Source organism: Sceloporus undulatus, chromosome 4 (genome assembly GCF_019175285.1).
Source record: "Sceloporus undulatus isolate JIND9_A2432 ecotype Alabama chromosome 4, SceUnd_v1.1, whole genome shotgun sequence".
Lineage (NCBI taxonomy): Eukaryota > Metazoa > Chordata > Lepidosauria > Squamata > Phrynosomatidae > Sceloporus > Sceloporus undulatus.
In genome coordinates this window covers 246,417,901-246,444,000 of record NC_056525.1, presented here as the reverse complement: position 1 = coordinate 246,444,000, position 26,100 = coordinate 246,417,901, and the positions used below count along the sequence as shown (strand labels likewise).

The following is a 26,100-nucleotide window of genomic DNA, read 5'->3' as shown; positions in this document are numbered from 1 at the left end:
TATTATTATTATTATCTGAAAATCCAAAATGCTCCAAAATCCAAAACTTTTTTCATAGGTGGTTGCTGTGGTGACACCTTTGTTTTCTGATTGTTCAACATACACAAACTTTGTTTCATACACAAAATTCATAGAATCATAGAATCATAGAATCGTAGAGTTGGAAGAGACCACTAGGGCCATCCAGTCCAACCCCCTGCCATGCAGGAAATCCAAATCAAAGCATCCCTGACAGATGGCCATCCAACCTCTGTTGAAAGACCTCCAAGGAAGGAGACTCTATCACCCTCCGAGGAAGGAGTGCATTCCACTGTCAAACAGCCCTTACTGTCAGGAAGTTCCTCCTAATGTTCAGGTGGAATCTCTTTTCCTGGAGCTTGCATCCATTGTTCCGGGTCCTGTTCTCTGGAGCAGCAGAAAACAAGCTAGCTCTCTCTTCAATATGACATCCTTTCAAATATTTAAACAGGGCTATCATATCACCTCTTAACTTTCTTTTCTCCAGGCTAAACATTCCCAGCTCCCTAAGTCGTTCCTCATAGGGCATGGTTTCCAGACCCTTCACCATTTTTGTCGCCCTCCTTTGGACACGCTCCAGTTTCTCAATGTCCTTTCTGAATTGTGGCGCCCAGAACTGGACACAATATTCTAGGTGGGGCCTGACCAGAGCAGAATACAGTGGCACTATTACTTCTCTTGATCTAGACACTATACTTCTATTGATGCAGCCTAAAATAGCATTGGCCTTTTTAACTGCCGCATCACACTGTTGACTCATGTTCAACTTGTGGTCTACTTGGACTCCTAGATCCCTTTCACACGTAGTTTCATTCAGCCAGGTGTCACCCATCCTATATCTGTGCATTTTATTTTTCTGCCCTAAGTGCAATACCTTACATTTCTCCGTGTTGAATTTCATTTTGTTAGCTTTGGCCTAGCTTTCTAGTCTATTCAAGTCATTTTGAATCTTGATCCTGTCCTCTGGGGTATTAGCTATTCCCCCTAATTTGGTGTCATCTGCAAATTTGATAAGTATGCTCCCAATTCTGTCATCCAGGTCATTGATAAAGATGTTGAATAGCACTGGGCCCAGGACAGAGCCCTGTGGGACCCCACTGGTCACTTCTCTCCAGGATGAAAAGGAGCCATTGTTGAGCACCCTTTGGGTTCGGCCGGTCAACCAATTACAGATCCATGTAACAGTTCCTTTGTCTAGCCCACATTTTACAAGCTTGTTTATTTAAAATATTGTATAGAATTACCTTCAGACTACATGTATAAGGTGTATATGAAGCATAACTGAATTCTATGTTTAGACTTGGGTCCCATCTCCAAGGGTGTATCCACACTGCAGAAATAAAACAGTCTGACACCACTTTAACTCCCATAACTCTGTTCTGTGGTATCCTGGGACTTGTAGTTTGGTGAGGCACAAGAGCTCTCTGACAGACCAGGCTGAATATCTCAACAAACTGGAATCCACAGAATGGAGCCATGATGGTTAAAATAGTGTCAAACTGCTTTATTTCAGCAGTGTGGAAGAGTTATTATTAAAAAAAAAATGAAAATAAAATAAAAAAATCTGAAACACTTCTGTTCCCAAGCATTTCAGATAAGAGATACTCAACCTGTACCAAAGAATGGCACTAGGACACTGTAGACGGAATCCTATTAGTAGCCCCAACTAGAATAAATCCATTAAATGAACAGAATTTACATTGGTGTAGACTCATGATCCAACAATTGACTTGGTGGTTCTACTGTAGACTAACCGCCAGGATTTGAGTCTATCTCTTGCCAGCGTGGTGTAGTGGTTTGAGTGTTGGACTATGATTTTTGGGGCCAGTATTTGAATCCCACTTTGCCATGGAAGCCACTGGTAAGTCACACTTTCTCAACCTCAGAGGAAGGCATAAGCAAGCCCCCTCTGATAAGCACTTGCCAAGAAAATCCCATGATGGGTTCTACTTAGGGTCATCATTCATCAAAAAAGACTTGAAGGCACAAAACAACATATTCTCTTGGCCTCAAAAGGCACTATCTAAAGCGCTTGAGTATAGTCATTAGGAGCTGTAATGCAAGGCATCATCAGTATGCAAAGATGAATAGAATTATTTGACACAAACTTTCCTTGTGTATGAGAGTGACACTCAAATCATGACACCCCACTGACTCCCTAAAGATTTATGCACCATTCAAAAAAGAGCATGTGAAATGGATAAACTTGTGGAGTTCTGGTTATGTTAACATGAACTGAATTTGCATGTAGCACAAGGGCCAAGGCTAGTGTTGCCTCCCACTACACCTCTGTTACAAAGGCACTAGGACGTAGTGTTGTGAATGTTAGCCAAAGACTCTGGGAGACCAGGATATGAATCCCCGCTCGGAAACCCACTGGGTGAACTTCGACAAGTTAGTCACCCTCTCTCAGCCTTAGAAGAGGATAAAGGCAAAATACCTTGGACTGAATCTCATAGAATCATAGAATCATAGAGTTGGAAGAGACCACAAGGGCCATCCAGTCCAACCCCCTGCCATGCAGGAAATCCAGATCAAAGCATCGTTGACAGATGGCCATCCAGCCTCTGTTTGAAGACCTCCAAGGAGGGAGACTCCACTACACTCCTAGGAAGTGTGTTCCACTGTCGAACAGCCCTTACTGTCAGGAAATTCCTCCTAATGTTGAGGTGGAATCTCTTTTCCTGCAGCTTGCATCCATTGCTCCGGGTCCTAGTCTCTGGAGCAGCAGAAAACAAGTTTGCTCCCTCCTCAATATGACATCCCTTCAAGTATTTAAATAGGGCTATCATATCACCTCTTAACCTTCTCTTCTCCAGGCTAAACATCCCCAGCTCCCTGAGTCGTTCCTCCAGACCTTTCACCATTTTAGTCGCCCTCCTTTGGACACATGGCTCCAGTTTCTCAATGTCCTTTTTGAATTGTGGCGCCCAGAACTGGACACAATATTCCAGGTGGGGCCTGACCAGAGCAGAATATAGTGGCACTATTACTTCCCTGGATCTAGATACGATACTTCTATTGATGCAGCCTAAAATCACATTAGCCTTGTTAGCTGCCCCGTCACACTGTTGACTCATGTTCAACTTTTGGTCTACTTGGACTCCTAGATCCCTTTCACATGTTGTCTCCTTAAGCCAGGTGTCTCCCATCCTATATCTGTGCATTTCATTTTTTCGCCCTAAGTGCAGTACCTTACATTTCTCCCTGTTGAAGTTCATTCTGTTAGCTCTGGCCCAGCTTTCTAGTCTATTCAGGTCATTTTGAATTTTGATCCTGTCCTCTGGAATATTAGCTATTCCTCCTAATTTAGTGTCATCTGCAAATTTGATAAGTATTCCCCCAATTTTTTCCTCCAAGTCATTGATAAAGATGTTGAACAGTACTGGGCCAAGGACAGAGCCCTGTGGGACCCCACTGGTCACTTCTCTCCAGGACGAAAAGGAGCCATTGTTGAGCACCCTTTGGGTTCGGCCGGTCAACCAATTACAAATCCACTTAACAGTTGCCTTGTCCAGCCCACATTTTACAAGCTTGTTTGTGAGAATGTCATGGGGAACCCTGTCAAAGGCCTTACTGAAATCAAGATATACTATATCCACAGCATTCCCTTCATCTTGCAAGAAAACCCCAGGATAAATTTGAACCCCAGTTTTGGGGGAAAGCAGGGTACAAATAAATAATAATAATAATAATAATAATAATAATAATAATAATATTGCCATAAGTTGGAATCAACTTGAAAGCACTTAGCAACTAATGACACCAACAGGATTCCAGCCAATATATGTCTTGTTCAAAAATATTGGTTTTTGCAGCAGCAGTAGCAGCAACCACCAAAAATAATAGGGAGTAAACCTAGATCTCATTGTACCCACTGAATGGTAAATAAACTCAAAATAGTTATTTTGACATACTGTCTTGACATCTTGAGACACTCTTTTTTGCCAGGAATAAGAAAATGCATGAATGTGTATTATTTACATTCCTAATTTTATTCTTATGGATATTGTAGACACTGTACATTTATTTTATGAATGTGTTTTACATTGTACATTTGATGCTTTTCGTAGACCCCTTTATTTCTTCTCGAGCTATCCATTTTGTGGCATCTTGGCAGCTTTCCTCTGCCCTCTAACCAAGATCAATTCTGCAGATCATTGCTTTGAACTCAGAGATCGGGCAGCTCCAAGTGACAGACGTTCCAATAAATGCTGGGAAAGAACAAGAATAAACAATCAAGTGCTCAAGCCCAAGGAAAGACCAGTTTGCTGTCATCGAAATAATCCACAGGGCTTTGGCTGTTTACAAGCTGGAAACTGACAGGGCATTGGTCTCCAAACCAGAATTGCATGCCAGGTCTTTGACCCACTGTGGGCAAGTTTACAAAGCAAAGTTGGGCCCGCCAGTCCTGGCATGAAATCCCATTGCCAGCAGGGACCCAGACACCATGTCATCTGTTTTCTTTACTCTACATCAGTAGAGACAGTGGAAGGTTCCAGGGGTGGTGGTGAAGAGAAAGTGAGGCATTGGGGGGGGGGAAGAGGGGGGGGAAAAGGGGGCAACAGGGGACCTTCAGTCAAAGTATTGGTGTGTAAGAAACACAAGGGGAATCAGCAGCCTTTAGGACCATGGTGGGGATGAGGATTGCATGAAACCACCACACAGCCTTGCTCATCATTTTGCATGGTGCTATCTATTGCTCTTTGACTGCCCATGTGAGCTCACTCCTTTACTGACATCTTTCACTAGTAGTGGCAATTGGGAAATTCTCATGTGGCTTGGGCACAGGACATCACTTCTGTGGATTGGAGCCTCACCATTTTGGGACAGACACGAACAAAAAGAGGGCACATGGTTGCAGGGGAGAAGTGGTGGCAAAAAGGAACTTTCAAATTTGCTAATTCTGCTAAGTGGACCCCACTTAAGCTTTGTGAGCTTTGGTGGGACTTGGCTGGCAGTTTGGAGTTGCACTACTGCTCCTGCTTTTATCATCAGATGGAGTGAGAGAAGAGGTAGCAGAAGAAACTATTTTTTTATTTTATTTTTGTGAGACAACCTGTGGGAAGACTAGTTTTCTGCTCTGAGAGCATTTCTAAAGAACAGGGAATAATGATGAGAATGATGAGGATGATGGTGATGGTGTCACTGGGGAAGGAATATCTGTGCTCGATTCTTGGAAAGAGCCCTTTGTCTTGGAGCAGCTCCTGTAGTTAAAATCTCCCTTTACCAGTCCACACCAGTCTCCAGTCCAGAGCATGTCACCTCTGAAAACCTCCTTCACACACACACACACACACACACACACACTGGCTGTGCCTTTCTTTGCCCTGATGAGGGATTGAGAGTCCCTCCTCTCTTGGGAGAAGCTTCTCCCTTGCACCTGGTCATCTCAGGAGCAGCAACCAAGAGGCCTCTTGTCCAATGGCTTTTGTTGCAAGGCTGGCACGGGTGAAAGGCTTCTCAATCACTGCTTAGTCAACTGCTCACTTGCTGCTCCCAGGATGACAGGGTGCAAAGGGAGTAGCGATTGAGCAACCAATCAAACAACAACCAAAAAGACTCTTGCCTGTGCTGGCCTTTGCTGCAAGACAAGAAGCTTCTCATTCACTGCTCAACCAGCTGTTTGGTTGCTGCTCCCAAGATAAATGGGTGAAAAAGGAGCAGCCACTGAGATTGGTTGTTTTGAATTTGACCTGGTATCAAAAATATGTGCGGGGTGTGTGTGCTAAGATTGTCCCCTAAGAGGAAAGGGGGCGGTAGCCCAAAAAGATTTGACGACCACTGCTCTATGTGGAACTATTTCTGTTGTACAGGCATTTTTGCTGGTGGAGACTCATTCAATGGTTGATCTAGTCTAGTGCAGTGGTGGGAATCATGTGGTTCTCCAGGCCCAAGGTGTAGAAACTGGACATAGAATCATAGAGTTGGAAAAGACTGCAAGGGCCATCCAGTCCAACCCCCTGCCGTGCAGGAAATCTCAATCAAAGCATCCCTGACATGTGGCCATCCATCCTCTGCCTAAAGACCTCCAAAAAGGAGACTCCACCACACTCCGAGGAAGGAGTGTGTTCCGCTATCGAACAGCCCTTACTGTCAGGAAGCCCCACTCCATGCTGAGGTTTTTTGCTGAGGTTTATACAAAGATACTTGCTATACCCAACTCCCCCAGAACAGCAATTTAGTTGAGAAAAATGGAAACATATTGTTTTCAGAGCAGCCATTATCACACATCACATATCCACAATAGTGTGACTGTGGCTGTTTCTATCATTGCACTCCTTTTTGCACTCACGCTTAAACATTCTATTCAACCAGTCCAGCAAGTCTTGGTTTTATCTTTGACTCTTCTCTGTCGTGTATCCCTCAGATCCAGACCACAGCCAAGGCTTGTAGATTCTTTTTGTACAATATTGCTAAAATCCGACCATATTTCTCCACCTCTACTGCCAAGATCCTGGTCCATGCCCTAGTGATCTCACGACTGGATTACTGTAACGTCCTCCTGGCTGGGCTTCCTCTTTCTCACATCCGTCCTCTAATCTCTGTCCAGCATTCAGCTGCACGCATTATCACTTCCACCCACCGCTCTGACCACATCTCTCCTGTGTTGGCATCCCTTCACTGGCTCCCTCTCCCTTTCCGCATTCAGTATAAGCTCCTGCTGTCGACATTCAAAGCCCTCCATGGACTGGCCCCTCCTTACTTATCAGACCTTCTTTCTCCTCACCTTCCCACTCGGGCCCTCCATTCTGGTAGTCAAGGCCTGCTGTCCCAGCCCAGGATTTCCTCTGCCCCATCCCGGATTCGCCCCTTTTCACTTGCTGCCCCTCACTCCTGGAACCTTCTTCCCCCACAAGCAAGAGCCATCACTTCTTTAACCAGCTTCAAAACGGAGTTGAAAACCATCCTGTTCAGAGAAGCCTTCCCAGGCATTGCATAATTGTTGCTTACTATCTGATGTTCTTTTGTTGCCTGTTTATCGAACCATTTCCTGTATTGCTATGTATTGTATAATCCTACTTGAGAGTATGTATTTTCCCTGGATGAAGATTAACCTTCCATTTTGAAGCCAAGCCCTCCCTCCAGTCCATCTGTGTCCAGGCCTTGGAGGTAGAGAGGAACTGCTGGACCTCTTACCCTTTCCCTCCACCACTCCCTTCTCCTTCTGTGTCATGTCTTTTTCGATTGTAAGCCCGAGGGCAGGGAACCGTCTAACTAAAAAGATTGCATGTACAGCGCTGTGTAAATTTACAGCGCTTCATAAATAAAGGTTAATAATAATAATAATAATAATAATAATAATAATAATAATAATAATAATACCTGCCTCCCTGCTCCACACCACACACAATGGGCCCTTCAGGCTTTTTATTTTATTTTTACTTTTTCTAGAATTCTGCTAATGCTTTTAAAAAAGAGAAAATAAATAGAAATAGCAAAAATATAAATGAAATTATGCTGCTTGGGAATAGTGAGGAGACAGGGGGAAAGGAGGAGACACTAACACCACATGACTGCCAATATCGCAACTGCCACAGCACTGATGTTTCACACCCAAGGACTAGCATAATTGGTAGCTTATTGATGGGTTTCCCCCATCATTAAAAAGGGACACCCTAACCATGCTCCACAGACAAAGCAGCTATGGATCAGAGGTGATAAGTCATGTGCTAAGTATTCCAAAGGAGCTATTTTATTATTATAATTGTAGTTTAAAAGACACATGTAGTAATCTCCTTTAAGTAAGTTGTAGCCCTCAGTACATTATAGTCAGCCCCCATATTTGCAGCTTTGATTTTTGCAGATTTGATAATTCACGGATCTGATTCATATGTTATATATAGGAATCACTAGTTCCTCCAGCACAACTCTGTGGTCAGCAACTACCAGAAGTCATGCTGGAGGACCTAGTGATTCCTAGAAAGAAGACTTCTGTAGGCCTTTTTAGGTCCTCCATCACAATTTTATGGTCAACTTCTGGCAGATGTTTTTCACAGAGTTGTGCTGGAGAACCTAGAGATGCCTAGAGAGGTGTTCTCTCAGCTTAAAAAATAGTAGGGTTTTTATTTGTGGGTTTTTCACTTTCATGGGGCTCCTATGCCCATAACCCCAGTGAACATGGATGGCCCACTGTGCATTATTGAACCTACATTGCATAATGCCTGAGGGATTCTGGGTATTGCAGTCCACGAATAATATCAGGGATCGTATTGGGTTTTTTATCCTTATAAGTTCCCTTGGCCATTGTGTAACATCTGTATTCAGTTATGCAATTGCATAAGCAGGTCTATCCAAGTGTTAACTGTTGCGCCTGCAGTTTCACACTCTCAAAAGGTGCATAACTATTTGTCAGTGCCTTCTATGTACTTTCATGTACCTCGGTTCATTGTTGAAATAAACACTGTACATTCTCCACTGTACAATGAGACAATAAACAAGCATACTGGCAGAGGTACAGTTGATGGTGCCACACTGATACTTAGCAGAAAGGTGGGTAGCACAACTACCATGTAACTATGTGGGTGTAAGTGTATACCTCAGAAGTACAGTGTAGACTCTTGGTCCATGTTTCCAAATTCTAACTGGAACAGTTTTCTAAGGGTGAGATACTATAATGCCCTGTCTGCACAAGTCAGCACCCCAGAAGGCAGGTTTCAAAGGACTGTGCTGCCATAGTCATTTACTGGCCGGGGAAAGGTGGTTGCTCTTAGACAGCATCCAGATTACATTCTATATCTGGTAGTAGACAACTAATACCACTTTTCTTTTCTCCCAGGTACAAAACTGCAGCCAGACATTGCCTAGGCACCTCTTGCCTTTCCCCAACCAGTAAATGACTGTGGAATCAGTATCTGGGCATTTGGAAACTGCTTCCAGGAGGAGGATCAGTGGCACAGCTAATATACATTCAGCCCTCTGTATCCATGGATTCCTTATGCATGGGATTCAATATCAATGGTTTGAAAATGTATACATATACCAAAAAGCAACCTTTGATTTTGACATTTTATATAAGGGACACCATTTTTCTATACCATTCTATTTAATAGGACTTGAGGATCCCTGGATTTTGGTATCCACAGGCAGTCCTGGAACCAAACCCCAGCAGATACCAAGGGCCCACTGTATTTGGCACCCAGTGTAGATCATTTTGTAACACACACACACACACACACACACACACACACACACACTTCACTCTCTACAACAGCCTTTTCCAGGTCTAGTGGAGCAGATGGCCGGGCAAAAAAGGGAGGCGATTTGCCTTCCCATGCAGCCAGGGGACCAGCTCCTTCCCAACAGCAGTGTGGGGAGCGGACTCCTGCTGCTGCTCTACAGCCTTTCTGGATCTGATGGAGTTACTGGCTGGGTGGGAAAGGGAGGGAATTTGTTTTCCCTCCTGCCCAGCAGAGCCAATAGACCAGTGGTTCTCAACCTTCCTAATGCCGTGAGCCTTTAAAACAGTTCCTCATGTTGTGGTGATCCCCAACCATAAAATTATTTATATAATGCATATAAAAATATGTGTTTTCTGATGGTCTTCGGTGACCCCTGTGAAAGGGACGTTCAACCCCCAAAGGAGTCGTGACTCACAGGTTGAGAACTGCTGCACTAGACTCAGAAGGCAAACCCTTCCTACCAGTGCATCAGCTGACAGCCCTCTCTGAGCAGGGTGACCAGATATCCTAACTGCAAAGAAGGACAAGGTACCACAAAATGTAGGGTGTTCAAGTAAAATGTTGGACATTACCAAATAAAAGCTAAAAGCAGGCATAGATATATGAATGCATGCTGCTTAGCCCTGCTCCAAATGGAGGGCATTTTGGAATTCCTCCTGGACAGAAGGATGAAATGTAGGATGTATCCTGGAAAAGGAGGATGACAGGTCACCCCGTCTCTGTGGTATCTCCTTGCACTGTCCCTACCCCTGCAGCCCTTAGTGACAACCCAAGGGAGGACATTATACTAGGAGGTACTGAATACCAACTTCCTCAGATCCAATATACACCTGCAACTCCTGCTTAGGCAAGCATGCATTATCATTAGGATTCCAGCTCCTAGATATAGGAGTCTCTCCCCCCACCCCATCACCTAATATTTTGTCCTCTAAAGTAGAGGAACCAGCATGTCAACTTGGTTAGTGCTTTGCTACTAACCTAGAGCAATGGTGGAGAATTTCCTTTGATCCATATATTTAATCAAATTACCCTTATAGATCAGAATACCTCAAGACAGCACACTTCTTTTGTGTCTTGGTCCCAGTGGCTGGTGAGAGGTCCTCCTTCTTTTCTAACTGCCACTGAGAGCAGCAATCAGTGTTGGTTGGAAATAATCACATCCTACATTGCATTCCCTTTGTCCTTGTGTGTCTGTTTTATTAGCTTGTAAACCTGAGGGCAGGGATGTGTTAAATTGGCAATTTTTAAGCTGTTCTGGGAGCCTCCTCCCCCCCCCCCCCCGGATGGATTTAGAATGCCCTAAATCAATCAGTCAATAATTTCCAAATTTTGCAGTGCACTTCCTTGCTAAAAAATTCCATACTAATTAGCTTACTTGCTAATTAGCTTACTTGCTGTTCACCGCTATGATCTTTGGAATAGCGGTATATAAATAAAACAAATTATTAATTAATTATTATTATACAAAAATGTAGATACTACAAAAATACAGTGTAAAAATGTACATGAGGATAAATGGGGGGGGGGGTCGTATTTCAAGAGAAAGTTGCATATGAAACCAAAGTGGATATGCATGCAGCTTTAAAAACTGGAAATTGAATGGACTTATTACACAAGAGTGAAGTGAGACTGAAGTAGCCTGATATGCTTATTGCTAAGAGCTCCTCAAGTTTCCCTACTTTTCTATCCTGACTTTATTTCCCAACAGGTCCCCTCTTATATCCATCATCTCTCCAGGTCCACTGTCCTTGGTCATCAGTTTTCATTTTAAAAAATAAATAAAAGCCACTTGGAACATGGGGAGAGATGTATAGAGACCTGCCCACGCTTGTCTTTCTGATGATGGCACATTTTGTAGTTCCCAAGTACGCTGGCCGAGCCAAACCCGGTTGCTTCTTTCTAACTTGGTAGCTGTGAGTTATTCCCCAGTTCAGTTAAGTGTTTATTTCTTGGATGGGTCACGGGGGGACTGCAATGACCATTTGGCTAAATGAAGTGTGCCACCGTGCAGAATTGCTATTGCATGATATTGGATTTCAGAGCAAAAGATGGAGGCCTAGTGATGTATATGCAATTATGATACAGGGATGTTCTGGGGATGTCCCATCTTATTAGGGTTTCATCAGAAGGTCCATTAAGACTTACAAAACTGATGAGTACGATATGTAAATAGGTCAGGAGTGTATCCTACCACCCAGTTGGGTGCACATAGTCTAAAAATAAGACACACAGGTAGGAAAAGATGGGCATAGAGGAGAACTTTTCACACTATTCCAAGACAAAGGAATATCCAGTTCTGCCACCCAGTTCTGGGGTTGGGGTTAATAATAAAGGCAATGGTGGACATGGATATAGGAGATTCAACTAAGTGTATTTGGTGGGGACATGGAAGAGAGCCTGCCTAGTAGTTGTGAACAGATTGTCTTAGAAGTGAGAGGTTCAGTTGACCTCCTCTCTGCCCTCTTTCCATCAACAAGTAAAGACCTTTTTGTGAAGTTGAAGGCTTTCGTGGCTGGCATCCATCTTTTTTATGTTTTTTTTTTTTCATGTTATGTGACTATGTTCTGGAAGAATTTATTCCTGACATTTTGCCTGCAAAACCCACGAAAAACTAAAGACTTTTTTATTTGCGTAGGACTTTGGCTCTTGACTTATTGAGGCAGAAGGTGCTTTTAATGGGGTGTGTTCTGCTGGCGTATGTGTGTATATATATATATAGAGAGAGAGAGAGAGAGAGAGAGAGCTGTACTTTGTTTAAATTGTTTAAGCTACCTTGCAACTTGCATATGGTTGTGAAAGCTGGACAGTGAAGAAAGCAGATAAGAAGATAGGCCTAGCCATGGAAACCCACTGGATGACCTTGGGCAATTCAGACTCTCTTCGCTTCAGAGAAGATACTCTGAAGAAACTTGCCAAGAAAACCTTATGATAGGTTCACCTTAGCATCACCTTGCTGAAAATGACTTGAAGGCACACAACAACAACAAATAACAAACTGCTCTATATTCACCCATGCCTCATATTCATAACTGTGGTGCTATGGCCACGATCACAAATACCCCCTTTGACATGTAGCTAAATTGCCAGGGAGCCACTGTGATGGAGGCCTGTTCTGTTGGCGAAAAAGGTGAAGCAGGATAATGTTTCCAGCCCACCTGCCACCAGCAATCTCTGACATGATGAAGAGCTGTGAAAAGTCCTGGTTATGAATGGCACACTGCAGATCACAGGGCTGGAAAGGACATCCTGGTGCACCTTAGTCACCAACAGAACAGACCTCTGTCATAGAAGCTGCTGGTCATTAAGGTAAATTTGGAGGTTCCAGCCCTTTAACTGAATGGGTTAAAATTTTGGCAGGTTAGACCTAATTTCCTTCTTTACTATTCCGCTGGTTGAAATTTTTGTTTCCACTTTTTGCCTCTTATCTCTGGGTGTGTCTACACCAATCATTCCCAAACATTGGTCCTCCAGATGTTTTGGACTTCGGCTCCCAGAATGCTCAACTCTTGGCCAAAGTGGCTGGGGCTTCTGGGAGTTGAAGTCCAAAACACCTGGAGGATCAAAATTTGGAAACCACTGGTGTACACTGTAGGGAGAAAAAATGCAGTTTGACACCACTTTAACTGCCATGGATCCATCCTACAGAATCCTGGGATTCGTAGTTTTGTGAGGCACCAGCACTCTTTGGCAGAGAAGGCTAAAGACCTTGTGCTACAGCACTTAAAGTGCTGTCACACTGCATACTTTGTACCGTGTAGTCACTTCATCATTCAGTAGAAAAAGCATTTGTGTGTGTCTGTGGGTGTGTATTTGTGCGGTTGCATTGGCACTCGTAGCACCCCAAGCCACTGCTTTGCTTTTCTTGCAAAAAAGAGAGAATGAAATTTTATTTTATTTTATTTTATTTTATTTTGGCAGCTCTTTGGCTCTCATTTCCCATCCTGTATCCCCTTCAAAACTCCCTTGGAAGAATTGACTCCACTGCCAGAGTCAGAGAAGGTGTTAAATAATGCTGAACTCTGAGAGAACGACCAAACTGAACAGTTGAGCTGTTTGCCACAGTGCTGCTCATTAAATTACACATAAAAGTCCCCTTGTAGCAATAATGGGAGTAGTTGCCTGTAAAACTCCCCGCAGAAACTGGATGTAAATTCCACCTTTCCTCTCCCTGCTACACCGATGGCGCATTCGGGAGGTAATTGCTGATATTTCCACATTGTGATCATGTCCGTAAGCTATTGAGCAGAGAACAGAAAGGATGGCTCTCCTCTTCCCCCTTACCTCTCCTTTCCCCAGTGCCCTGAAGTTCTGCCTTTCTGATGTGTAATAAAAAGGAAAGAAATACATTTTGATAAAAAAATTTAGTGCTCAGATCAGAAAGTCCCTGTCTTCCCTTGCCATGAGGTGGCATTTGTAGAATCGTAATGCAGTTAGGTTTTACTTGTGCTAACCTTCCCTAGAGTGGGGGCCTTTGGATGTGTGCAATTATCCTGTTACCCAACTATGGAACAATTTTGTTTCTGTTTCTTTTTGATAGGAATTCGTGAACATTCATGACATCCACCCAGCACAGTAAAAAGAACCTGGGTTTTCTGGGTTGTTTTTACTTCGGAGGGATGCTGCACAGTTTGCAGCTGCGGTGTCCCTTTAGAGGGAAACAGGCCCCTGCCAGGCCGCCCTTTTGGGGTGTTCTGGCCCGGGCCTAAGAGAACACCTCTCTAGGAATCTCCAGGAATTTTGAGAGCCATTCCTGCTGCGTCATTTCTATTACATTTATCAGTACACTTAGGTGCTCTCTAAGTGGTTTATAGTGTGTAAGCCAATTGCACACAAGCTGGGTACTCATTTTAGCAACCTACGGAAGGATGCAAGGCTGAGTCAACCCTGAGCCCTTAGCTGGTATTGAACACAGGACCTTGTGGTTTGTGAGTGAGTGGCTGCAGTACAGGCATTTAACCACTGCACCACCAAGGCTCCTTTTTATTGAACAGTTTATTGAACTGTAAGGATGTATAACAGGACACCAGCAAGAGTGCCCAATCCACTGTGCACACCACTGTGAACTGGTGCACAATGCACATCAGTATGATGGGCACATTGTGCACATTGGGCAATGATGTGCACATCAGACACTGATGTGCATTTCACACTAATGTGCATTGCACACCAATGTACATTAGGTGCTTTGCTGACTCTGCTATGTAGTAACAAAACAGCAGTCCCTCTACTCAATATAGACATTACCCAATTGCACAGTTCTCATTCCCACAGGCGTAAGTGCACTTACGAAGACACATGTTCCCAATGGGATTCTGGTGACTGTTTTCACTGAAAAGGCTTCATTAGGCTTCAGTTGATCATACTGGCTAAGAATGATAGGAAACATAGTTGTGCCCTATTCAGGGAGGCTGTGATGCCCTTTCTTTTAGCGCACATCAGGGCTAACAGAGTTGTTTAAATATTTAAAGGGATGTCATATTGAAGATGGAGCAACCTTGTTTTCTGCTGCTCCAGAGACTAGAACATGGAGCAATGGTAGAATCTCTTTTCCTGTAGTTTGTGGAACAAGAATGAGAATCATACAAACCTCCCCAATATTTTTGTTCATTTCTTAAAATATTTATCCCTAGTTCTATATGGAAAGTTCTTGTTAGACTGCAAATCCATTGTGACCAGATGTCATAATCGCAAATGAAGACAAGACACTGCAAAGTGTAGAACATTCAAGAAAAATGTTGGACATTGCAAAACAAAAGCTAAGAACACTAATATAAATATAAATTCATTTCATATAGTTTCTTTAGAGCTATATTACATAAACTGTATTTTAGTATGTACTCAACTATATTTTTCTGAACTTATTTTCAATAAAATGCCTTGTTGGCTAGCGATATACTTATAGAACACTGAGCAAAACAAATGCTTAAAATGGTACTTTACTAGCAACAAATTCTTGACTGGATCTACATTTAAATTATTCATTTCATTTGTACTTTTGCCGTTTGCTCTCTCATCCTTCCTGCTTCTTCCTCAACCCAAATCACACACTTTTGTCCCTACCACCAACTTGGTGCTGCTGATCTGCTTCAATATCTTCTTTCTTTTCCACACCTCCATCAGAAAAACCAAACCAAACAAAACTGCCATATGTTCAGTGACAGTCTTCTCCACAGCCCTTTTCAGCAGCTGGGCAGTAATAAATCTGTTGAGCTAGAGGCACCAGATGACACAAGAACAGGTTTTATGGCTCAAAATGGAGAAGGTTTTGCAATTCCTTACAGATCCCCAGATATAAGGCTGAAATGTTGGACATGTTTAGGAAAAGAAGGGTGTCTGGTCACCCATGCAAATCCTAGCTGCCTTATGAAGTGTTGCCAATGGTGAGGAAAGCTGGAGGTTGCAGCCAAATAATATCTGAAAGGCTGCATGATGCCCAGCCTTCCTCTAAGACATTACATATTGGAGGAAGACACTTGTATTATGTTAGAGGTTTGATCAGCTCCCTGATTTGCCCCTCTCTTATGCCAACTCATTCCCTGGTCAGAAAACAGTCATCCTGGTTTATTGAGATGTTGGTGAAGAAATAGTTAACCCCACTGAACTCCATTGAGGAAATGTTGTTCTTTGCACCATCTAAATGCTGCTAGCCTTCTTAAAATTCTTAACACACACTCTTGTACCCATGATCCTCTCAGGGAGGAATCCAAAGAGGCCACAGTCATTTTCAAAGCAGAGTCAACTTTTCAACTTGGGTGTGCTTGGAATGATGCAAGCCAAAAACACTTCAAAGCAAAAAGGAGTTGGCCTGTGACCAAGACCCTTGCAGTGACTTTAATACAACCAACACTAAAGAAAAGAAATGCTCCCATTGCACATCACATCCATTCTATTCGAAGTCTGGAAAAACAACACTGAGTCACAGAATGACATAACTTACCCAGGAAATCCAGGCTGCCACTGTCCTTTGGGCTGCTCAAGCAGTTCTCCAAGTAAATCCCATCCTTAAAACAATCGTCTTTCTTTTTGGTTATCCCCAGAATCTCACTGGGCTGATCCAACACCTCTCCACTGGAGCATGAACATGGTGTTTGCATGATGCCACAAGGGTGGGAGCTGCTGCTAGTAGTTAAGCAAGTATCCAGCCATTTGCACAGCATCTGGCAGGCAGCTTTACTCGGACTCCGGTTGCCCACCACCAGGTATTCCACTGAGAAATCTCTCTCCTGAAATTTGGAGGGCTTCCACCGGAAATGCCCATTTTCTAAAGTGGAAACCATCTGCTTCATCTGGAGGAATTGCTTGTTGGACTGGAGGAAGGCATAGCGGGTGGAGCTGTCACAAAGGTTCAGCACATCATCAAAACTCTCCATGCCCAGGTACGTCCGCGTTGACTCCAAAAACGAGTCAAACTGGTATGTGCGTATTAGCTGGTGGTCACACACGCTGGCAGGCTTCAAGACTTTCAGATACAAGGTATACCTCCTGGGGTCAGGATTTTGGATAATCCAGGAGCAATGGGAAGCGTTCAATGGGAAGACAGCAAATGAGGAGAAATATCCAAAGAATTTGCCCTGGACCAAAGTGGTGCACGAAGATTGCCCCAAGTCCAGGGCCACTGCTGTCCAAGCAAAGAAAAGTGGCAATAACAAAAGCAGGTTCAAGGAAAATCCAGTGCTTCTCCTCATCCTAGGTCCCTGGTCCTTTGGAACTCAATGCAATGGCCAGGTAAAGTGCAGATCTTGGACATAACAGGAAGGGGAAAAAGAGAGATCTCACTCTAGGTTCACTGAGAGATTATTCCAGCCTTTCCATGTTTGGCTTGAGGCTCCTCCTTGTGGCTTAGGCAAGGAACACCTGGAGAGGAGAAGAAGAGAAATGCACAGCTTGGTTAAGTCCAGAATGCAGCATTATCCAATGCAGTCATGATCAGAGGTCCTTTCAGAGAGAAGCTTGCAGGTAGTGATGTCTCCAACAAGGCCACATCTGGGAGCTTTGGTTCTTAGATCAAGGCCACATCTGTTTGGGGCAGATGCTTCCCCCTCCACTCGAACAAGAACTCACAACACAAGCAACTGCCTTCAATTTAGATTTCTTTTGCGGAGGAGTACAAACCAGCTGAAACACACACACACATTTTGTAAAACCCTGGCACAGACCTCCTCCTCAGCCCTGCCTGCATAAACTCATGACCAACACTAATGAGCAGCAAGATTGGACAATCTCTCCTCCAGCCTTCTGCCCACACTTTCCGGACACACACAATACACACCATCAAACATATATGCACATATGCCATCCTCCTCCATTCTAGTCTCAGAGCTGCAGAAGAATTTGGATTCAGTATGAGCCTGATCTATAACTATGCAGAACTGATGCCTCAGATACATCCCTTTTGGCTGTCTTTGAAGAGTGTTTGGAAAATTTAATTTGTATCAAGAGTGTAAACAGGGGCTGGTTACAGGAGTCATGCAACTCCCTAGTTGCAAATGCTCAACTGGCTGCCAGTCTCTTTCTGAGTACAATTCAAAGTGCTGGTTATGTGAAATAAAAGTCATTATGGCTCATGCCCAGGATATGTGATATACTTTATCTCCACATATGAGTCTGCAGGGAACCTCCACTTCACAGGAGAGGTCTTTCTTTCAGTCTCTCCACCTTCACAGGTATAGTAAGAAGGGACACGAAACAGAGCTTTCTCAACAGCTGCCCCTTAGTTCTGGAACCCCCTTCCAAGGTAGACTAGAATGGCCCCTACTCTTTCTTGCACAGAAAATATTATTTCCTCTTTAAAACAACCATATGAAAAATTTTCATAGCGTAAGCTCCAAACATTGTGGCACCACCATAGTGTAATAGTTGGAGTGGTGGATTATGACTCTGGAGAACAGGGTTTGGATCACCACCCAGCTATGGAAAACTACTAGGTGACCCTGGGCAAGTCACACTCTCTTAGCTTCAGAGGAAGGGAAAAGCAAATCCCACCTCCTGAACAAATCTTGCCAAGAAAATACTATGATATGCTCACTTTAGGGCCACCATAAGTTAGAAATTAATTGAAGGCACAAAACAACAACACTCCAAACTGCAAAGATCCCCATCAGCCTACGATTCTTTTTGTCAAGGTTTCTCAGCATATGAGAAACACAGTTTTTGACCATTTAAAAAAATAGTTTTAAATATTCTTCCCATGCCTACAAGTAAATTTCCTTATTATTTTTGTTGTTGTGTGCCTTCTAGTCATTTCCGACTTATGGCGACTGTAAGGAGACCTTGTCATGGGGTTTTCTTTGCAAGTTTCTCCAGAGGAGGTCTGCCATTGCCATCCTCTGAGGCTGAGAAAGTTAGACTCACCCAAGGTCACCCAGTGGGTCTCCATGGTCCAGCAGGGATTCAAACTCTGGTCTCCAGAGTTGTAGTCCAAGGTTCAAAACACTACAGCACTAGTGTAGTCTCTCCACTATATTACTTTAAAAGCAAAATCTGAGACGATATGGTAGAAGAATTGCAATGCAATACTCTCAAAAGAAACTGGTGAGGAAAATACATGGAGGTTCCAAGCTTGAAGAATAGAGAACCATATGTAGAAAAGATGACAAATTACTTCTCCCATTCATTTGACTCATGTGGCCCCATAGACGAGACATCTCCAAGCCCCCTTGTCCTCCACCTCTCTGCTTAGATCTTGTAGGTTCAGGCCCATGGCCTCCCTCATTGAGTCTATCTATCTGGCCTGCGGTCTTCCTCTCTTTCTACTGCTTCTACCTTTCCTAGCATTCTTGTCTTTTCTAAGGTTCATGCCTTTTCATGATGTTGCCAAAGTACAAGAGCCCCAGTTTGATCATCTTGGTTTCAAGGGAGAGTTCAGGAATGATCTGTTCTAGGACCCATTTTGTTTTCTTTTTGGCTATCTACAGTATCCTCAGCACCATAGAATCATAGAATCGTAGAGTTGGAAGAGACCACCAGGGCCATCCAGTCCAACCCCCTGCCATGCAGGAAATCCCAATCAAAGCATCCCCGACAGATGACCATCCAGCCTCTGCTTAAAGACCTCCAAGGAAGGAGACTCCACTACACTCCGAGGAAGGAGTGTGTTCCACTGTCAGACAGCCCTTACTGTCAGGAAGTTCCTCCTAATGTTGAGATGGAATCTCTTTTCCTGCAGCTTGCATCCATTGTTCCTGGTCCTATTCTCTGGAGCAGCAGAAAACAAGCTTGCTCCCTCCTCAATATGACATCCCTTCAAATGTTTAAACAGGGCTATCATATCACCTCTTAATCTTCTTTTCTCCAGACTAAACATCCCCAGCTCCCTAAGTCGTTCCTCATAGAACATGGTTTTCAGACCCTTCACCATTTTAGTCACCCTCCTTTGGATACGTTCCAGTTTCTCAGTGTCCTTTTTAAATTGTATTGCCCAGAACTGGACACAATATTCCAGGTGGGGCCTGACCAAAGCAGAATAGAGTGGCACTATTACTTCTCTTGATCCAGACACTATACTTTTATTGATGCTGCCTAAAATTGCATTGGCCTTTTTAGCTGCTGCATCACACTGTTAACTCATGTTCAGCTTGTGATCTACTTGGACTCCTACATCCCTTTCACACATATAAGTCTCGTTCAGCCAGGTGTCCCCAATCCTATATCTGTGAATTTCATTTTTCCTCCCTAAGTGCAGTACTTTACATTTCTCTGTGTTAAATTCCATTTTGTTAGTTTTGGCCCAGCTTTTAGTCTATTCAGGTCATTTTGAATTTTGATCCTGTCCTCTGGAATATTAGCTATTCCTCCAAATTTGATGTCATCTGCAAATTTGATAAGTATGGCCCTGATTCTGTCATCCAAGTCATTGATAAAGATGTTGAACAGCACTGGCCCCAGGACAGAGCCCTGTGGGACCCCACTGGTCTCTTCTCTCCAGGATGAAAAGGAGCCATTGTTGAGCACATCTCAAACAAGTTGATTTTCTTTTTATCTGTTTTCTACACTGCCCCAGTCCTCCTTAAATACCGAGACTGTCATAAGCTCAATTTTGAAGCCCCTTCCATGTGGTCTGGGTGCATGAGATAGATGCCATGCAGTCTTTCTTATTCCTGGGAGGACTCAGTGACAGTAACTGTCTTAATATTCTCTCTGTGTGGGCTTGGTGCTCCAATATGCCTGATTATTGTGGGGTGGTTGTGTGAGCCCAGCCTCCTCAGTTCAGGGAGTTTGAGACCCCAATATGCTGTAAAAAGTAAAGGTAGTCCTTTAAGATGAATGTCCAGTCGTAACAAACTGTAGGGGGTGGTGTTCCTCTCCATTTCTGAGCCAAAGAGCCAGCATTGTCAGAAGACTGCTCTGGTGGTCCTATGGCTAGAATGACTCCACCGAATGCTGCTACCTCCCCACTGAGAAGTGGGACCTATCTATCTACTTGCATTTGCATGCTTTTGAACTGCTGGTTGGCAGAAGCTGGCACTAGTGACAGGAGCTCACTCATCATGCAGCACCCGGGCCTCAAACTGCCAGCCTTCTGATATTCTGATCATCAGAATTGGTGTCTTAACCCCTAAGGCACTGCATTCCCCATTACCCTGTACTTGGATCATATTTTCAACTATACCACTGTTCCTGTCTACAACTTGAAAGCAAGAGAAAGGTATGAAAGTCCTACAGAGTGACTGGGAGTGATGGAATATCATTGTCAGTCATCCAAAATCATGACTAGAGTTGTGCATGCAGCCTTCCAGGAATTCTGAGAAGCTAAAAGTGGTCCTCTAAACCCTGAATTAGAAGAATAAGGATCACATCTTTAATACTTCTCATCATCTTTTTTTGCATTGTGAATGACAGGGACCCTATAAGCTGTTTACAAACTCAGCACATGCCTAGAGAACTGTGTGGATTCCTGCACTCCTCCGCAAGAAATAATACTTGATTCGCTCACCTTTGCCTCCTATAGACCTCTGCACACTGCCTGCCACACTCCTCTTAAAAGCCAACAAACTTTAACTAAATATCCCCATTAAGAGGATGCTGTGTTCTGGCTGTTAGGTCTCAGGATTGATTTCTCCTAAACCAGGACCCATCTGGATGGTTTTATGTTCAAGGAATGTAAACACCTCTCTTCTTTTGAATGGATCCCAGCTGCAGTGGGAAAATGTAGAAGAATACACATTCACACACACACACACAAATGTGAAATGTGATATATATATATATATATATATATATATATATATATATATATCCCCATTGTGAAAACACCTGGATCTCCAATACATTCAGTAATAAACTCAGCAGCTTATTTGCTCGACAGCAGAAGGCAGACACAAATATTCCATTAGAGGTTATGAACTAATCACCTCGCCAGATTCATGTACGAAAGTGGAAAGAGAGATTCAGTCCAGGGTAGGAGTTCTTCCTTGAGGAATTTTGTTTTTCTAGTACTGATGCAAATAGACATGATCTAGAATTTTCATATTGTTATGTACACTGTGACTTATTTTACAGTAATGTTGTTTAGACCAAGTTGTCATGTTTATGTGATTTTCCAGGTGTTGATGAACTACAACTTTGATCATCCTTGATCCCAAACAGGAGAGCTATGTATAGTCACTACCCTGGAAGGTTTTGAAGTTAATCACAAGAAGTATGACAACAAATTGGATTGGTGGGCCAAAACTAACAACATGAATTGCCATAGAGATAGCTATAAGATACTACATTTGGATTGGGAAAATGCAATGCGCAAATAAGAAATGGGAGACACCTGGCTTGAAAGCAGAACATATGAAAAAGATCTAGGTGTCTTAGTAGACTATAAACTGAAATATGAGTCAACAGTGTGATGTAGCAGTTAAAAAAAGTCAATATGATTATAGGCTGCATCAATAGAGGTATAGTGTCCAGATTGAGAGGAGTAATAGTACCACTCTCTTCTGGTTCCGGGAGACTTCACTTGAAATACTCTGTCCAGTTCTGGACACTACACTTCTCAGGTATTGTACAGGTCTTGGGATATCTCAACCTTAACATAACTCAACTGTGTGCTGCAAGAGTAAAGAAAGCCAAGGTGAGGCTATCTGCTTCAAATTCCAAGATTCCATAGGATGAAGCCTTGGCAGCTAAAAGTAGTTTTGTTGCTGCTATGTGCCTTCAAGTCGTTTCTGACTTATGGTGGCTCTAAGGTGAACCTATCAGGTGTTTTCTGGGGCTGTGAGTATGTGATTCACCCAAGGTCACTCAGTGGGTTTCCATGGCCAACTGGGGATTCAAACCATGGTTTTCAGCGTCCTAGCCTGATGCTCAAACCGTTACACCAGACTGGCTCTCTTACAAGTGGTATGAAGCTGTTACAACTGTGTAGTGCCAAGATACCTTGTGCCTACCAAAAGTAATGCTGGTCTTGTTTGCTGCTTGGTCTAATGATCTGGTGCTGGAATGGGAACAGAGCTAAGGCAGTAGACAAGATAACATAAGGACAAAACACCAGACCAGATTCAGAGTTTTTTGTCTTAATGAATGGAACTCGACAGTTCCTTCCAGTTTGATGGCCTTCTGTCGTGGATGCTTTAGCTGTGGATATTCTGCTGTGACAGTCATGGGAACTAGACAGCCCTCTGGGTCTCTTCTAATTCTACAGTTTACCTTGCTATAATTCTTACCACCAAATTCTGTTGAGTTGGTAGATGCAATAACACTTTCTGGCCACCTGCAAAGGTGTTGCTGTAGCACAACAGAGCAATCCAAAAGCTTCTCTCTTCCAGAAGCTTCTTTCTCTAATAAATTGTCACAATAAAATAAACAATAAGGTAGACAACTTCAATTGCTAGTAGTCCCATGGCTCTTTTGGCCTGGATCTGCCTCTCAAGTTTGCTTCCATTCTTTAGACATGCCACTGTTATGCCTACAAAATATTTATGTTCACCATTAGCTCTCTCAAAAAAGGGAGTAAAAAATTAAAGATGACCTTTGCAAAGAAACTTTGCAATAAATCAAAAGGCACTTTGCAAAACTGCAGTTTCTCTGTAGGTGAAGATAAATAAAATAAATAAAAATGTTTCACACAACCACAGCTGCTATTTCCAAAGAGAACTGTTTCAAAAATGTCAATTATTTCATTAAATGAAATTTAAATGTAAAATGTTTTCATTAAATTAAAATTAAAATTAACCCACTTTATTCTTTCAATGCACATTGCATATCCACATGTCTTGAATTTATCTATCTCTGTTGTAATCTAAATTTTGCAAGGGTTATGCTGGAAGAAATACACCAAATTAGGAATAAAGGGATTTAACACATACCCATATTCAAACTGACTTTACTTTGGAGAAAGACTGGTGGAATGAATACATATAAAAAAATACAAATGTAGAAACTGATAGACATTCTCACTCAAATGGTAAAAAAGGGAGAAAAAAACCAAAACCCATGAAGTGCCATACATGCCCCCTCCCAAGAGTTCTGCAAAATAGCTAAGCATGTTGCATAAAGGACATTGTGGGAGGTTACGAAAAATATTTTCCATCGGTGGAAATTGTTTTCTTGGCCCTAGAGTCCCTGGGGTGGTCTTGGGTACTTTCCAAATTCAGAATCCTGTTTGTAAAACAGGAATTGACTTTCTCCTGGGATGATTGGAATTTCGTTAAAACTGCCCACATTTCAGTAGTTCTACTTCACTCCAGTAGAGGGCAGTAGTAACTTGCATCCAATGTGCATCCAAACAGTTTATCTCAATTCCAAACAAAGCTCACAGTCCTAGATTCCCCCCCAAAAAGAGCTTTTCCAAGCTCTGGTTTCTAATAGTCTAGTACACTGAAAAGATTCAGTATAAACACTACAGAATGCAACCAACAGCTTGCCTGTGTACACATATTAGGGAAATTGTACTTGGGTATAGGAAATTGGGAACCCACATCAGATGTATGAAGATACGGCAATGTATCTACACAGATGAGGCTTGGATGCATCTAGCTCAGTATTATCTACTTACTACACTCAGCCGTAGTTCTTTTAGGACCACAGGCAACAATCTCAGAACACAGGAGTGAGACGTGGAATCATGAGACTATCATCCAGAGCTTGGGAATGTTTCCCTTTTTTGTACTATAGTTTCCAAATGTTACCTGTATGATTCTGGGTGTTGTAATCCAAATGAAATTTGTTTTGAACTCTGTTGTCATCTCCTACACCTAGATCAAGGGAGGGAATCATGCATTCTTCCAGACGTTTTTGCACTGCAACTCCCATCAGCCCTATCCAGCATCACCAATGGTAAGCAATGCTGGGAGTTGAAGTCAGCCTCCCACCCCTTCTCCAGATGCAAAGATCATCTACAGCTAGGGTTCCCAACCTGTGCTCTGAGGAGCCCTTAGGGCTCCATGTGCAATTCCCAGGTGCTCCATGTCAGCTCCAGAAAAATGAAATAAATAAAAATTAAATGAAATTAAAGAACATGAATATATACAGTGGGACTTTGTTATCTGCTGGGGTTTGGTTCCAGGATCCCCTGTGGATAACAAAATCAAGTTACAATATATATAGTGGCAGAGCAAAATGATATCTCTTAGATAAAATGGAAAATCAAAGTTTACTATTCGGAATTTATATTTTTAAAAAATATTTTCAAGCCATGGATGCTTGAAATGCATGAATAAAAAAAATCTGTAGCTAAGAAGGGCCAACTGTTCTCCTAAACATCATTAATTTGTAAGACATAGGGTAGGCCTCTTAGAGACTACACCATAGAAATAAGGGTTCCACAAGTCAAAAAGTTTGGGAATCGCTGATAAAGAGTTTACTCACCATCCCACCTTTTTTCTCCCAAACCAGAGACTTGAGATGGATTGAAATTCCAACTGCACCCACCACTACTGTATGCACCACTTTCCTCCATTTTAACCACACCAATATGCAGGTTGGAAATTTATCAAAGAATCTTGTGGTTTGTTGTTACGGTGGGCCTTCAAACTCATTGCGACTCCAAGGCAAAACTATCAGGGGGCTGTTTTTGGCAAGATTTGTTCAGAGGGCGTTGCCTTTGCCTTCCTTTGAGGCTGAGAGAGAGTGAAATTTGTCCAAGGTCACCCAGTGACTTTCCATGATTTCCACTTTTTTAAAACAAAACAATTGAAACACAGAATATAACGGATTAAAATAAAAACCAACAACACCAACTGAAGCAGGAATGAATCTGATTGTGATTAAAGCAAAGGCAAACTAATAAGTGACATGTTAGAAAACTGAGTAAATAAAATACACAGTGATTTATATAAAGCAAAGGTAAACATATGTAACACCCCATTAAGTGAATGCAAAGATGCCTATAAGATCTCCTGTCACATCTCTCCTTCCACTGCTGTGTGCCTTCAAGTCATTTCTGACTTATGGTGACCCAAAAGCAAACCTTTAATGGGCTTGCCTTTGCCCTGTTCTATGGATGAGAATATATGACTTGCCCAAAGTCATTTCCATAGCCAAGTGGGCATTTGAACCCTGGTCTCCAGAATCATAGTCCAAAGTTCAAACCACTATGCCATGCTGACTTTATCAAGGCACAATTTGTGGAGTAATGCAAGCTTCATTAAATGTTGAAGTTAAACCCTAAATAAGCATTTCTATCGATAGCCAAGTAGGGTTGGTCATGAGTGCCATTGATTCAGACTTAAGGGTCTGGATCCTGTTGGTTGGTCCTCAGTCAGAGTAGACCCATTAAAACAATGAGATATATCTGTCTGTTGACACACAAATCAACAATTGGGGTTAATCAATGAGATCACCATTACCTTTTATTATTAGATTCACATGATTTTAACTTTCACTTCTTTCCCCACTCCCAAGATATATTCAACTGGGGTAACCTCGGCTGTTGTCTTGAATATTCGCAGCATCTCCAAAATGTCATCATTTT

General features: G+C 42.7%; 1 protein-coding gene across 1 annotated transcript in view; it reads right to left on the bottom strand.

Moving 5' to 3' along the window:
• Positions 1-26,100, bottom strand: part of LOC121929178 (adhesion G protein-coupled receptor B1-like) — a 159,635-nt gene that overhangs the window by 34,342 nt on the left and 99,193 nt on the right. The window contains exon 2 of the mRNA XM_042464487.1: positions 16,138-17,054. Coding sequence (XP_042320421.1) covers positions 16,138-16,885 — 748 coding nt within the window. The 5' untranslated portion in view covers positions 16,886-17,054. The remainder of the gene's footprint in view (positions 1-16,137; positions 17,055-26,100) is intronic.